Consider the following 16,719-nt stretch of genomic DNA (forward strand, 5'->3'; position numbering starts at 1 on the left):
AGAGAATAATAAGTATTATAAATGTTTTACTACCAATTTCAGAATTTTGCTCCATTCAATAAATATGTATTCATTCTCAGCCAATGAATGGATAGATGTCACTAAAAATGTATAGGTTAATAAAATAGTCCAATTCAGATACATGCAAGATAGTTCAGGTACCCTGGCTATTGAAGTAAGATTTATACTTTATACCTGGCATGTGAAAGTGTGTGAGTTTAATATTACCAAAGATTATACACCATGCGCACCCTATGTAAAAGCAGTTAGTCAATGGTTAAATTTTTATACCACAGATACACCATAAAAAGATCAGTTAATGGTATATATGTTGAAATCTTATCAAGTAGAATATATACATAGTAGTTAGGAAGTAAACACGCTATTTTAGAGATTTATATGTTTTGGGGGTATTAGCTAAATATTATACACTCCTATGTAAAGTACAGACTGCTATATACAGGTCAATAGGTGTAGTGTTTTTAAATATAACCAAGATAATCCGTAGTTTTAGGAATAACACAGATATTGACATATTGACATATGTTGACATATATGGAGATGCAGAGGAGAATAGAGCCTTAAAAGAAAGGAGGAGAATGTTGTAGTTTAAACAGAAATGAATGGGAAGCCAGTATAGAGTGTTCAGGAGGTCAGAAGCCGATAGGCAGGCGTCAAGAAGAGCAGGAGATAATTTGGGCAGCAGCATTTTTAATAAATTGTAAAGGAAAGTTGTGCGAGGCAGGGATGCCAGACAAAATAATGTTACAGTAATCCAATATGGTAGAGAACAAGGGAATCCATTCGTGTTTTAGAGGTAGTGCAACATAGGAAGGGGTGCTTCTTAGCAATGTAACTTCTAGGCAGTGTGGATAGTAGGTGGATAGTATTGTTATTGACTGTAATCGAGAAGGGAACAATGGGCCATGGTTCTGGAGGAAAAATGAGAAACTCTGTCTTATTCATGTTAAGCTTGATGTGATGAAGGGCCACCCAGGACGAGATTGCTAATAGGCACTCTGTATTTTCTTACTGGACTGCAGGTATAATGTCAGGTGTAGATAAATATAGTTGTGTATGATCAGAATAGAGATAAGTAAATCCAAAGGAGTAAAACAAATACAGAGAGTTCCATAGAGGTCAAGGAGAAGTTGACATAAGAGACACTGAAGAAATGGTGAGAGAGGTAGGAGAACCAGGAGAGGTCAGTGCCAGGGATGCCAAGAGTGAAGAATGTAGAAGTAGAGGATGAGTATTGAAAGCTGAGTAGAGGTCAGCAAGAATCAGAATGCAGTAGTTTCCTTGAGATTTGTCAATAGGTCATTAGCTACCTTGGTGAGTGTGGTTTTTGTTGAGTATGCTGTGCGGAAGCTTCATTGTAGAGGCTTAGGTAGGTTATGGGAGTTGAGAAAGTGAAGTATATTTAAATAAAAAAGGTATTCCGGACGTTTAGAAGGAAAAGGCAAGAGCAGACAGGGCAATAGTTAGAAGGGTTGGAAGTGTATTCTAGAGTGTTATGCTTAACAATAGGTCGGACAATTGTTTTTTTTTAAAGAAAGGGAAACGTACCAGAACACAGAGGAGTTCAATTAGTGCTTAAGCTATAGAAGCATTGGAAACAGGGACACATATACAATGCTAAAAATGTAGAAACAGGAAGTAGAGCTCTTTATTTAATGACACAACGCTTTAAAGATATAGCAAAATACTCTGGACAGCTTTAAATATGTTGAATTTAAAAAAAATTGTATTGAACCAAGCTAGTCGCTCAGCGACTCATCTTCAATAAGGGGTCCTTGGCAAGTCACAGATAATAACGAGTCCCCTCGAGAAGCAATTCTTAAGAATCACTATTGTTTCAATTGTATTTTTATTTTATTTTTTCCTGTCCCAAAGTATAAAATCTATGGCTGATGCCACGTACTAAAAAAGCAAAAAACGAAATGGAAAAAAAATAGACACATGTCACCATTCCCAGGGTACACATAGGTTCAAGGGATAACCTGCTAGTGCTGAGATTCTGATAACCGGAATCTTTAGAAGTGAGTAGGTGTCTGCGAAGGAAAATCGAATCCCTGATGTGATATGTTGGACATTCCTGGTCCTTCTTCTTAACTAGAAAAGCAAAGCAAAGTTTTCGATTTTAAAATGAAGGGAACATTAATGCATCTAGTCTCAACCTTTGATCTATTATTTTAATATTTTTTTTATTATTCTTTCGATTGTTCTGGTTTATTGTTTTAATATTCTGAACCTTCTCCCATTTTCTCAATAGCACATGTTTACTGTATATATTACCAAAACTCAAATTAAGCTGCAAAAAAAACCCCATATGTTGCATATCGATATATAGACCATGTTAATCATGTCTGTTGGATTCCAAAGGTACACTTAGGAATATACAGGGTATAAACTCCCCAATTAAAATACAATAATAATAAAAATAGTGAGTGATCTCGGAACAATGAAGTCAGACATTGCTTTTATTCAGGGGACAAGCTTGCCATACAGTGAACATTAGACATTTATGAGTAAAACACCTGTCGTGCCGTGTATTACAGCAAGCCCAGAAAAGTAGCTATTCTATTGAAGACTAGCTGTAGAGATACAGTATATTCCTCCTATTCTGACCCACAAGAAAGGTATATACTTCTTTATGCCAAAATATAAAGTGAGAGGCTAAAGTTGTACTATATATATATATATATATATATATATGTGTGTATGTATATATTATATAGTAATACAGAAAAAATCAGCACACACAGGGAGAGGAAAAGTTAGCAGACACACTGTTATATGCAGACACACACTGTTATACGCAGACACACACTGTTATACGCAGACACACACTGTTATACGCAGACACACACTGTTGTATGTGCACAATAGAGCATCCAATTTGTTTTTTGTATAGTTGTATGCATTTTGCAGTATAGATGCAAGACCATAGCACCTCTAGCTGAATTATAGTAGACAGGGTGAGTGCCAATTCATTCCATTTTTTTACATAATTCAAATCTAAAATGTTATTAGATTTTAATCTAAGTTGTAATAATAGATAAAGATAACTTGATCAAACAAATGACACAAAAACATGACACTTTTTTAACATTTATTTATCCACAAATTATTCAAAATTCAATATCCGTGCGTTAAAAAGTATGTGACCCTTTAGATTCAGTACCTGGTGGCAGCCCCTTGAGCAGTAATGACTTCAACTAAGTGATTCCTGTAACTGCTGGTCAGTCTCTCACATCGGGTTTGAGGAATTTTGGCCCATTCCTCCTTACAGAACTTTTTCAACTCAGTGACATTTGAGGGCTTACTTGCATGGAAAGCTCACTTCAGTTCCTGCCACATTTCAATGGTGTTTAGGTCTGTTCTTTCACAGGCCACTCAAAAACGCAGAATTTCTTCTTCTGCAGCCATTCTTTTGTAGATCTGCTTGTATGTTTAGGATCATTGTTTTGCTGCATGACCCACTTTCGGTTCAGCTTCAGCTCACAGACAGATGGCCTGACATTTCCTTCTAGAATCTTCTGATACCATGCAGAATTCATGGTTGTATCAATGATGTCAAGTCGCCCAGGTCCTGAGGCAGCAAAGCAGCCCTAAACCATCACACTTCCACCACCATGCTTGACCGTTGGGATGAGGTTCTTCTGTTCGAACGCAGTGTTTCGTTTTCGTCAAACGTATCGTTTCTCATTGATGTAACCAAAACAGAGAGAATACATGTTCAAGGTATTTGAAGGCGGTAAATCGGTTCTGACGGCATAAAAAAATAAATATAAATACCTATGCTCATTTTTGTTTATTTTTTTCCATACTTCATATGGAGTAATTTTAGTTTTATTTTCATTTTAATCTTGATTTTGATTTAAATTTCAACTTTCTTCCATTTTATTCCTTTAATTTTAAATCATTTAACCCTTTTATGTTCTATTATATCTATCAGTAATATTTGCCTTGTTGTTGGGTGATGATTTTTGTGTATTCTTTCCTTTTTTCCCATTGTATATTGTAATTGAAAAATATGTCAATACAATATATTTTTGAAAAAAAAGTGCTCCATATTCTTTACTTATTTATTTATTTTTAAAATGTTTTACCAGGAAGTAATACATTGAGAGTTACCTCTCGTTTTCAAATATGTCCTGGGCTTAAAATGACAGATACATGGTTACAAATACAGTTACATTAAGTGGACAGGGTATACATTATATACAAGACATTGCATGCACAGTAAGAGATAATATATATTATATGTGTACTGTATGTAACAGTTACAGACCAGATTAAAATGTGAGACAGCTTTGGTTTTGAAAGAACTTAGACTGGTGGCGGCTGTGAGAGTCTCCGGAAGATTGTTCCTGTCGTGAGGTGCCTGGTAAGAGAAGGAGGAGCGGCCGGATACTTTGTTGAACCTCGGGACCATGTATATATTTTGGAATATATTTTGAAATATATACAGATGTAGTCAGGCTAACTGTTTGCACTGCCCGAAGAAGCTATGGAAACCCTGACTGCGACCTCACACGACAGCAGGAAATCTTGTCGTGGGAGGTCCCATTTAATATAACGGACCCCCCCCCGCCCCCCCCCCCCCCGCAGGCAGCCACAGCTTTCACTGTTCCCACAGCCGCGACGTTTTGCTTTCCTTCCTGCGGCTCCGGGGACAGGGAGGCTGGTTACATCTGCATAAGAGGTTAAACTTTAAAACAAAATATATACAACAGATCGACACATTTAAAAAGTCCTTATCCACAGTGATTTTCTTTTTCTCACTTCTTAAAAAAGCTATTAAAAGAAAGTGATTCACACAGCTGAAATACTGATCTATTATCATTGCCCAACGACAAACTATCACGCACTTTCATTAAAGAAAGGCATCCTCCTTTGCTTCGACATTCTTCTATCTTCATCTTTTCCTTTTCTCTATTTTTCTTTCTATACAGAAGCCCCTGTCCTTACACTGTTAACTGAGGTGTCACATGGGTATGCATGTCTGCAAGAGTCTTGCTGATACATTTACATCAAATTGTAGAACAGGGGTGCACAAATTGGGCAGGGAGCACGGCAGTTACAGAGGTCCCGTGCTCTCCCCCAAAGCATTTCAATTAAATGCCAGGGGAGCGGGCGTGAGGCCTCTGTAATTCACTTAACTGATCTCCGGTGGCTTTTGGCAACGCGGCATCAAATGACGCAGCGGGGTCACATGACGTTACGTTGTCATGGTAACGTGACATCAGAAAACGCCGGCGACTAGGTAAGGGGGAGGGGGGTGGGCACGAGACGCGGGGAGAGCTGGGAGCAGCCCTAAAGGTTGGCGCACCCCTGGTGTAGAGCACACATAACTTGTAACATTAGAAAATCTTGTATTATATTAATGTCGGGCTGTAGTTGGACTTTTCTCCGGATATCCTGTTTGGATTTGTTCTGGTTAATCACTGAAGCATTGCTTTATAGCGATCTGATCCACATGCTGCTGTTAATTGGGGTGACACCTAGTTATATAACATGACTAAGGCTGTAAAGTTGAGCGGTGTAGGAATTGCACTACTTTATTTTTTTTGTTACAATGACATATGATGTTAGGGACAATTATGGCGTATAAAGAAAGCGTAACTTTAACTTCTTGCATTCCAAAATAAATCGAATGATTACTCTTAGAAGGTTACAATAGAGTATTCCCTAGAAATCTGACTACGTTTTTGGAAGCATCTTTTTAATTTCTCCAAGATTCGCAACATTGATTCACTGACATAGCATTCTCTCTCCCTCTCTCCCTCTCTCCCTCTCTCCCTCTCTCCCTCTCTCCCTCTCTCCCTCTCTCCCTCTCTCCCTCTCTCCCTCTCTCTCCATTTAAAGCATAGAATTATGCATTTTACTTGATAATGAGGTTTATATTACTGACATGATATCCCTAGCAGTGGCAGAACTAGGAACTGTGCAAGTTTTTTTTTTTTTTTTTTAAAGACCCTCCTCTCCCCCCGGGGCCCTATCTGTGGAGTGGCGGTAGATTGGCCCGACTTCCAGTAAGGCCTAACTTCCGTGTTTGGAGCACCTGAGTGCATGCTGCTGCTGCCGCCGTCTAGTAAGGCCCCACAGGTAGGTACCAGGGAGGGTGTGTGCAGAGAAATAAGTGCCGGCATCGTGTTCCAGCTCGTGGAGGGTGTCCCTAGTGCAGACGAAGCGACTGCACATATGGCAATTCTGCCACGGATCCCCAATAGCATCACTAAAACACATTGAGCAAGGGAATCTGTCAACCAAACCCAAGGTCAGGAAGCAGACAGAATGCATTCTCTTTTTTTTGTACAGGCAATCTCCTGATCTGAATCAGAAGGAACAAGAACGCTTGCACAAATACAAAACAAACCCTTGGCAATATGCACACCATTGTATTCAGTAGCATTCAACAATTTGGGAATTAGATAAAAAATGATAATGAGGCTGCAGATTGTCCTTGAACATGAATAGCTGCTCTTGAGTGAGTAAGACCAGAAAAAAGAAAACTGATTCACAGAATCGGAGGCAGCAAGGTTACGCATTTTATGAATCATTGTGTCAGGAGTAACTTGACTTGTAGTAGAACTAAATAAAATGATTACATTAATAATAACCATTTTAAAATGGATGGTATTTCAACATCCTCTAATGTTAACCGGCAGTAATTACTTCCTTAGTTCTGTCTCCTAAAGCTATACTTCTGTATTCATTTTCTACATACATTCTTATTATTAAGTCTGACTACAAAATGGTTGTATATATTATGGCACATTATTGTCTCCTGGAAAATGCACTTGGAACAATACAGTGTTGGCACCACATACTGTACGATGTGATCTCCCAAGGGGGAGAGAAAAAGGCGGTGCACTGCGTTCCAATGGAAGGAAATGGATAACGGGGGCTGGATCACTTAAAAATCTTTACTTTATTGAAGCAATGGCAACATGAAACCAGCAGGAGTCTTGCAAGAAACCTCTAATATGTTTTGTGCAACCGTGCGCTTTGTCAATTCTTTTTTCTACATACATCCTATTAAATGACTATACAGTACATCATTACGGATGCTTTCTTGCACACTCCGGAGCCCTGAATTAGGAAGCTCCCGTTTCCGTTTTTTCTTACCACATACTGTAATGTGCCAGCTGAGTCAAATATTAAAATGTTGTTAGTAAAGTTTCTTACATTAGATGCAGCTCTGTTTGCTTAAGGAGCTTGAGCTATTTGGTGGAGTTTTTATGACACAAAGGATAATGGCACAAGGTATGAATATTAATTCACTGAACAGATACAAGTGTTATTAACTTAGTGGAGATTTTAAATTGCATTCAGTACGCACTGCAATTATCTTAAACTTTCCATTGATGGTGATCTATGCAACACACTCACAAGCTAGTTACAGCAGTTTTGACTTTAAATATGAGGCAGTGCTAAATTGGCTAACCTGTTGTAATATAATTACATCTTTTATAAGATGGAGAGTTAAAGTAAAATAAGTTTACATTATCAATATTCTGTGACATGGAAAAAAAGTAACTTGATCAATATTAAATCCTGATGCACTACACAAGGCTATTTATTTACTCAACTACCACAGACGGTGACCTCCGTAAAAGTTAGAAATTATTTCTCTGTTAACCCATGTTAGAATGGAGGAGGTTGCACTACTGCAGAAATGATCAACTATAGAACGGACTCTGCACCTTCATAAATGTTATAAATGAACCATAGATAGATGTCGACTGTCTTCTTAAACCAATAAATATTTGAACATGGTATTTTTGTTTTTATCAATATGGGTTAAAAAAAATAATTTGAAGGAAATTGGATTTGAAGACATGCAGTCTGTGTTTGGCATTGAATTGATGTCTAATACCAGTGTGTCAGTATCACAAGATTTGCCCTGATTTTGCACAATTTGATATGGTCGTTGTGGAATTTTATAGGGAATGTCCAAAGTGAAGCTTTTTAGAAGGATAGCAAAATGTACCAAATCCGCAGCTGCGATATTTTCTATTTTTAATTACAGGTCTCTGCAGAAGGAGTTAGGCACGGGAAGAAAAGGAAACGCAGAAAAGTGTTAAATTTGATGCAGACAAATACTGTTTGAACTGGACTTAGAAAAAAAAAAAAAGTAAATTAGACCAGTTATGCATACGCACAAAAGATAGAGAAGGATTAAAAATAGTAATTTTACAATTTTCTTGGGAAATCCACTACTTTAATGATGTATTTAGAGATAAAGAGATAAATTGAAATAGGCAACGGCTTTGGAATATGATTAATGTGATTACAGATATCAACTAATGGATTTAAAACAGCCATCAGGGCATTTAAGACAAAAATGCGATCAAAATAAATGAGCAAATTGGTTTTGTAGACAGTCTTTCCATTTTATACAGCCTCCATAGGCATGAATCCGTAAGGTGTTTAACTATAAGGGTTCTGTTATGATTCAATGCTGAATTAATCCCGTTATCTTCCATGTACTATGTGCTTGCTTTTAATTGCTCTCTTTTGCCAGGGTTAAACAATGTTAGAGCTGTGATTACTATTTCTATTAATCATAGAGTATAAAAGATCATCATGACTTGTACATATCTTGTAGCTAAAACTGTGGCTGAGAGAAGAGCCAAGTGATGTACTCATAAATACATGCACAGGGTAACACCATCTTAACCCTGGAACATTCATTCATATCTGAACTTTACGAAAGTAATGTTTTTATTGATCAAAAATGCAGAAATCAATCCTATTTCCTGCTTATTTAATGGCATAAAATCTTCCAAACATAATTACATTAATTCTTGAAATACTCTGCTCTAGAAAATTGAAATGCTAGCTTGTTTTGCTCATGGTACCCACAATATTTGAAATGTTTTCTAGCACACTGGGACAATACACCTTTGCCATGTGGTGGCATTGCAAACACTGTGAGACTTTGCACTTGAGTGACTATGCGTTTTTATTAATACAATAAACTAATAGCCTTTGGGGTATACTAATTGTTTTCACTTATTCTACATGATATTTCAACCTATACAGAATGATATATTGGAGTTGCAATAACGTGAAAGCAGTCAGTCACACAATGTTTTCTCTACCATTTGTAGTGTTTTATCATGTAGAATATATTACTAGCTTTTCAAATGGTGTTCCAAGAAACTAGCTTCAAGCAACGTATCAGAAAATACCACAGCATCTAGAATTCATTCAGGAGTCATCAGTGCATGCAGCACATAGCTGAGGAAAACATTATACAAAAATCCCAACATTGTACTGTACAAGCCTGAGACAAACTGGCAGTTCCTCAATACAGTACAACAGAGGCCATGTTTAAAAGTCCCTGAAAATGATCTTATCTACAGTATACTTGTAGAAGCAGAAAACTATGAAACCATGAGATATGTAAATAGCATTAACTACAGAAAAGCAACTTGTAACAACAGTTGTTAGACCAAGGTGCAGTCCAACCCACTGACCCAGAGACTATAATAAACTAATTGCATTTGACCATGTAACACCGCGTCTGCTATATTATGCTTTGTTTTCATTAATCAATATATTTTTAATAACATCTGAAATCTAGGTATCAGACTAACAATGACAAATATTGTGTTTTATAGTACAACATTTTTTTTTTAATTAGCTAGCTATGGGCTCATACCTAGCTGAACAAAAAATGGCTAAATCAGTTTCAAATGTGAGTTATAAAGCAGTTTTTAGTCCATTCCTATTTGAGGCCATTCTTAAGACAGCTCTAAATTTTTATCCTACATGGTTGTTTCTCAAAAACAGAAAATTGTGCAAACAATGAACCTGTAGTTCAAGTTCAGAAGTATAAGGAATAAGTAAACCCTTATGCTCCCAGTTCATTCACATGTTTATCCAATTGGCCATGAGAGGCCTATTTGATATTCAAACATTTAAGGTGCTCATGTGCTCATAAGTAATATTTTTGTTTACTGTACGGTGGACTTTTTTTTGTCACTTTTGTACTCACCGTAACTTCATGGTTGTAGACATTTAAGGGACATGTCACTGGTACCGTACCTTTATTCTTCCAGTATTATTTATTTATAGAATGACCAGGAAGTAATACATTGAGAGTTACCGCTCATTTTCAAGTATGTCCTGGGCATAGAGTTAAGATGACAAATAATACATGGTTACAAATAAATAGTTACATAAGTGAACAGGGTATACATTATATACAAGACATAGCATGCACAGTTAGAGATAATACATATTATAGGCATATGTAACAGTTACAGACCAGATTAAAATGTGAGACAGCTTCAGTTTTAGAATGTCAACTAATACCTAGCAGGGCTACTTTAAAAACCTGACATCTCCAGCACAGCACTCGGAATAATCAATCATACACATGGTGTGCAAATTATACACTATTTGTATTTTTTGATGACACACTTTTTTTTAGAACTTTGACATTTTTTTAGTATACTGTACATAAAATGCTAAAAAAATAATAAATGACCTGCAAGCAGAATTTCCAAGTCAGATTCCTGCACTTTAGTTTGACGCAACTGATCAGGAAGGTAGAATAATATTCAAAATACTCCCAGGGTCCATTTACATATGAACATTTTCATGCGTTGCATCAAACTGCGGATTATTGCAGATGAGAACGGTATTGGTTAAAGACAATTACCCCCTCTGCAGTATTTTTAAAATGTATCCAGTGCTGGATTATAATCCATTGCACCAGTGGTATTAGTTGGTTTAGTTATTCATACAATGAATGTCCTGTGCAGCGAGGGGTGAATAACATAAAACATAACATAACGATGTAGCAGGAACAAAAACATCACACATTTAATTTGTGATGTTTGTGCAAGGAGCAAATTGCAACTTCTTATTACCTATCTTCAAATGTGCTTTTCACAAAGATGCAGAATGTGATATTTGAACATTGGAGAGACAACATGTGTGATATTTGACCATGTCAGACACAGAGATGGTACTGTATAGAGAATTCGTTTCTAACATACACATTTCTTTGTCTTTTAGAATGTCGTGTTGTGAAATCTACTTCCTACACCAAACTTCCTACTGTACCACGCAGAAGTACCACCAAGAGCCCAGGACCGTCCAGGCGCAGCAAATCCCCGGCATCAACCAGCTCAGGTACAACATACCGCAAAATGTTCTTCCTGACGCATTCATGTATTTCTCGGTCATTGCATCCTCCTACAGGTCAAATTTACCACAAAAGATGTTGGATTACTATGTCATTCATAATTAATTATGTAACACCGTGCAATTATTAATTGGAGCCGGGGTGATGTACTCTAGTGATGAGAGATTTAAATCTTTATTATTAATTATTAATGGAGAATAAACTTTATCATGGCAAGAGTTGCGCTCAGTGTTCAATAACCAGGCCTCCTGACATTCTACTTACATTTTTTCCAATAGAACGGAATACATTTTTCTAAGCACATTATACATAAGCAATTAGCAATCTGATACAGTACATACTGAACAATTAACATACCTAGATTCATTTTGGCACCTCTATGTTGTAGTGTGCTCAGAATGTACAGCTCAGTGTTAGGAGAGTCCAAGAGCTGGAATAATTTAGGTAAGCCTAGTGTGTTTAAAGGGAAAACAAGCAGAAATTGTCAGGACCATAGAGGGGATCCAAACAAGGTATTGTCTGTGGTTCCCAAGACACATACCAGTGTATGTGGTTCCCAAGACACATACCAGTATATGTGGTTCCCAAGACACATACCAGTATCCAGTGTTGAAGCATCTACAGGAGAAACAAAATGGCCGTTCAAATCCCTTGGGTCCCTAAGGTCAATAGGAAGCCGTAGTCTTATCATTTGTGACTTTCTATTGGACAGTCATTTAATTCAACTGTTTCAACACCTGTAACTTAGAAAAAGGATGGGGACGCTGATTTACGTAACGTTAAGAGCAAAGAAGAATGATGCCAGTAAATGTGTGAGAGATACTGTTGTCATGTATACATCAGGTAATACCTCCTCTTACTTCCCCTTATTTCTCCATGTCAACAGCATTAATAATATGACACAGATATTTCAACATTGCACATAAAGCATCTGGTTACACACAACCTACATGAGGTATCCAACACCAACATATTTTGGTAAAATGCATCACACATCGTACAAATACTACAGTATCTTTTTACTTTAATAACAGTTGGTGCTTTTTCACAGTTGCGATGTCATAGTTGCATAAAGAAACAGAGTAAAGGCTGATATTCTAACAAACACTCTAGTCACCTATGAAAGCAGCAGGGTAAGGAAGGAGTTTGCACCTCTGTTGTTGGACAATGAGAGCATGAAAAGTTAAGAGCTTACATTGGAGAGATGGAGGGAGGTCATAAGGCGTGTGGTAAAATGTAGAAAGAGAGCAAACAAAGGGGCTGTAGAGAAGGTGACACATATACATATATGGGAGAAATGTATGGTGTAAAGAGGTAATAAAATATTGCAGGACTCAGAGTAAGAAAATCAGACATAGTGTAAAAAAATATATACTGTATATATATTTATTTGGAACTTTTTATAATGCGCTGCTCACGGTGAAGCTCAGTACTAGAGCGCGTGTAGGAACCTAGAGAGGACACCCTTCCCACAACTACAACCGAAACCTACCGAGAACATATTGGGACAGATGAGCAGGACCAACACAGGCAGGAACACAAGCGAGAGCAAGAAAGCTAGCTAATAGGGTATTAGGATCTATTTGCAGGCTAATGTTTAAAAATGAAGGTTTTTAATTCCTTTCTGAATGGAAGCAAAGCTAATCAAATAGAATGGAAGTAAAACCTGATTTCTTAAAGTCACCGGAAGCTTTTTCCACAGTCTTCGGGCAGTCCTTGAAAATGCTCTCCCACCAGCTCTATTTACCTTAAACCGAGGCTCAATCAGTTGAGTGGCAATGGCAGATCTAAGGGACTGATTGGAGCTATTACTGATCAGGCATTTCTGGCTGTAAAGGGGTGAAAGTCCATGGGTAGCTTTAAAGGAGAGGGTCAGGATCTTAAAATAAACCCTTTTCTCCACTGGAAGCTAGTGCAGATCATGTAATACTAGTGAGATGTGGTCTTTCCTTGTCTGCTAAAAGGCAGGCAGTGGCGTTTTGCACCAACTGCAGGTCTTTGATATTGTATTTTTGGAGACCCATCAGCAGAGAATTTGCAAAATCCAAGAGGACCAAGGTCTTGATCTGTCTCAGCTGATGGATTTTACATGGATGGAAGTTACAGTTTTTCACAATAGACACAGTTTGATGCTGATCAATGATGTTTTTGTAAATAATAGCTCCAAAGCTTCTAACCTTCTCTTTCCGTGGGATGACAGAGTTATTAATGTTTCAGATCATTGAAGGTGTTGCTCACCGCATCTGTTTGTGCTTTAGGGCTGTCACGCCTGTATGCCCACAGACCAAGCTAGACCCCAGTACTGAGGTGTGAACGGTATGATACCACACACCCACAGCAGTGGGAGCAAGCCCAGAGTGTGGTATAGCGTTGCTGGGCCTGTTGGAAGAGTTGTTAGTGTATACTTGCAATGCTTGCGGAATGTTCGTGAGAATAGTCGTGTCTGTTTGCCAATGTCCAGGGATCCAGAGGGTAGAGTCGTCAGAGGGCAAGCCAGGTCCTAGGAAGCCAGAGGTCAGCGGAGTCGTATGCGGAGCAGGGTTCAAAGGGGTACCAGAGAGCAGAGTAGTCCAGGGTAAACAGAGGTCAAAGCCAGGGAAATCCAAAGTAACACAGGAGCAGGTAATCACAGGAGCACAGAGGGAGCACAGCATATGTCAGGTACACACAGAGAAACAGGAACTATGCAGAGCGAGGAAGAGTCGGACACACAGGGATTATAAAGGAAGGTGCACCAATGACAGAGAGGGGAGGAGTAGAGAGAGAAGTGGGAGAAGCTAGGGATAGGTCAGGGAGAGAAGAGGAGGAGACAGAAGGGGCAGTCAGGGAGTAGCCTGTACAGCTAGGGAGGCGGAGACAGGGGGACGCGCTGTGGCAAGGGGAGAGAGGTACAGTAGAAGGTGAAGGAGAGGAGTGGGAAGGAGTGGAAAGGGTAACAGGAGATGGGAGAGAGGGACAAGGAGAGGAAGGAATCTCCTGAGTCGTCACAAGGGCCTATCAGGAGTAACTCGGATTTAGAGGCATTAAGTTGTAGCCAATTCGATGCCATCCAATTAGAGAGGTCTAATTAAACGTTTCGCTGCCAGCATGGCTGAGCACATTTTCCTATACATTTGTTTAACCATGATTTCTGTGAGACATTTTAAGTAACTATGAAAATGATATATTAATTTTATCACCACAAGTTGAGTTTTTCAGCTGTCTTTCTTGAATGGATTGCATATTATGTGACCAATATATAGTATGAAGTCATAAACATGAGGAATAAAATTGGATTGCAGATGTAGCAGATGTTATTACCCATGCACAAGAGGGGAGCGGGGCTAACACTAATTCACCCATGTTAGTGTGCCAGCATGAGTGATAACTTCTGCTATATCTGTATAGCGGTGGCTGGTCCAGCTAGCTCTCTACCTACGCTGTCATGTAAGTTCAAATGAGACACAGACAGTAACACACTGTCCTAAGGGGTTTTCCCCCTCCTCATGCTGACTTCCTGAGTGACGGGAGTGGTGGTGCATGTGCTGGGCCCTCCCTCTTTGAGCTACAGGAAGGAAGTGCCTAAATTATAGCATGAAGTTCAGCCCCTTAGGGGTGGGTCCTTCAGTCTGTGATTGGGGTTCCACCTATCTCCTCATGGAGTAGGAGCTCTGAGCTCTCCTCCTGGCTGGGAGAGAGACCTGTTCAGTCCCTCAAAGGCTCACAATCACCAGCAGGCCTCAAGGCCTCACAATCACCAGCAGGCCAGTACCATCCAGAAGCCAGGGATCTACCTTATCCACTAAAGCATTCGCTGTAGCAACATCGTAGTGGCTGCTATAATAAAGATCATCCTCATTTATACTTCTGACTCCGCGGCAGTCTGTGTGGAGGGAGTATTGTGAGCAAGGACTGTCATAGCGGGGACTGCCTTCAGCCTTGCTGAAGCTTCCTATGTCTGGAGGCGCTGACCAAGAAGAAGAACCAGAGGAATCCCCAAAAGTTTGTCTGTCTTCCCCCACACCATCACGTGTACCTCAGCTCTCCTGTGCCAAATAGGTAATCAGCACTACACCTAGCAATAGCCATGACTAAATCTCCCAGAGGCGGGGGGGGACATGTGCTACATCTATATCACCATCACTGACCTATCATAAACTCCCCCACAAAATGATATATGTTCTGAAAGAACATGCCCCAAAGGATTCAATTATGTGTAAGATGTTTCCCCCCAAAAAATGCCTGGCTGGGTATTTTTGTTGAAAAATGTAAATTGATGAAAAAACTATCAAGCCCACTAAGGTCAGACTTGACATAAATATTCACATACCGTTTTGGTCAATACTGGCTCGAAAGTAAATTGTGTAAACTTCTTCATGCCTGAATTTTTTAGGATTAAATGCAAAATGTTACTTCATCATTGTCAATGACACACTTCCCTCAAGTATAAAAATGCCCCCACATTCCATACAAATTATACTCTCTATTTTAAAAGTACATGCTTCAAGGAATTTAAACATGGGTAACACATTTACACACTAAATAATTTCTTCCCTGGAATATTTGTTGAAAACCGTGCTCTTGATATTTTTCTCATAAATTTACACTAGTAACTCACACAAGCTCAGTGTAATAATGGAAGGGGATACTACATGTTATTACCCGGAGTACATAAATGCCAGGTATGTAAAGGTTTATGTACAGTACTGTTCTGCCAAATACAGTAGATTCCCCACATTTGTAATACTGCCTAAGGCTCTTCACGCTTGAATTATTCGGGGCTGAATGCAAAAGGTGCACCGCATCATTGGCAAGGAAAAACTAACCTCTATAATAAAAATACACACATGCAAGTATATATTTTCTGAAGGTACAGACCTCAAGAAATGTAAGTATGGGTAACGTGTCATCCCCGTTTCCCCCCAAATTAATCTAGATGGGAATCTTTTTTTAAAACAGGGGTCTTGACATTTTTTTTTTTTAACAAATTTACACTACCTGCAAATGTTTCTATACTTGAGAAGACAGAACACTCTCGTAGCATAAACACTACCCCATAAAGGTATATATTTTCTGAAACTAAAGTACACTCCCAAAGATGTTGACATTGGTCATTTGCATTTCTCAACAAATATATCTTGCCATAAATCACTTTTTCACTTCCAAGAGTCATTGTTAACTACAGTACCAATTACATTTTCACTACTTTAAAATAAATATTTTAGACCCTGATTTCGGTCAGTGTTGTGGTATACCCTAGCAGACCATGAAGTATATCAAAATTAACATTTTAAATTGGTGTTGGTCCAATGTGCATAGTTGGTTATGATTTCTCACTAATCTAATTAATTTGCAAAACAAATAAGACATGCAAATAATACTATGCAGAATGTAATATGGCTAGCCAAATTAAGTCTGGATGAGCCCTATCACACACCATAAAAAACACATTTGGTCTACTTTCAGAAAATATAACATTGACTACATTTTGTTTTTGTTTCGGTAATGTTTCTATTTGAAAAAAGTGTGACGGGTACCAAAGTAGCATTAGACAAATGTACTAAAGC

General features: G+C 38.5%; 1 protein-coding gene across 3 annotated transcripts in view; it reads left to right on the forward strand.

Annotated features, from left to right (window-relative positions):
• DCLK1 (doublecortin like kinase 1) overlaps nt 1–16,719 on the forward strand; it is a 371,284-nt gene that overhangs the window by 204,157 nt on the left and 150,408 nt on the right. For all 3 annotated transcript variants that reach the window (XM_075592105.1, XM_075592104.1, XM_075592108.1), the window contains exon 5: nt 11,044–11,160. In XM_075592105.1, the coding sequence (XP_075448220.1) occupies nt 11,044–11,160 (117 nt within the window). The remainder of the gene's footprint in view (nt 1–11,043; nt 11,161–16,719) is intronic.

Source organism: Ascaphus truei, chromosome 3 (assembly GCF_040206685.1).
Source record: "Ascaphus truei isolate aAscTru1 chromosome 3, aAscTru1.hap1, whole genome shotgun sequence".
Classification (NCBI taxonomy): Eukaryota; Metazoa; Chordata; class Amphibia; order Anura; family Ascaphidae; genus Ascaphus; species Ascaphus truei.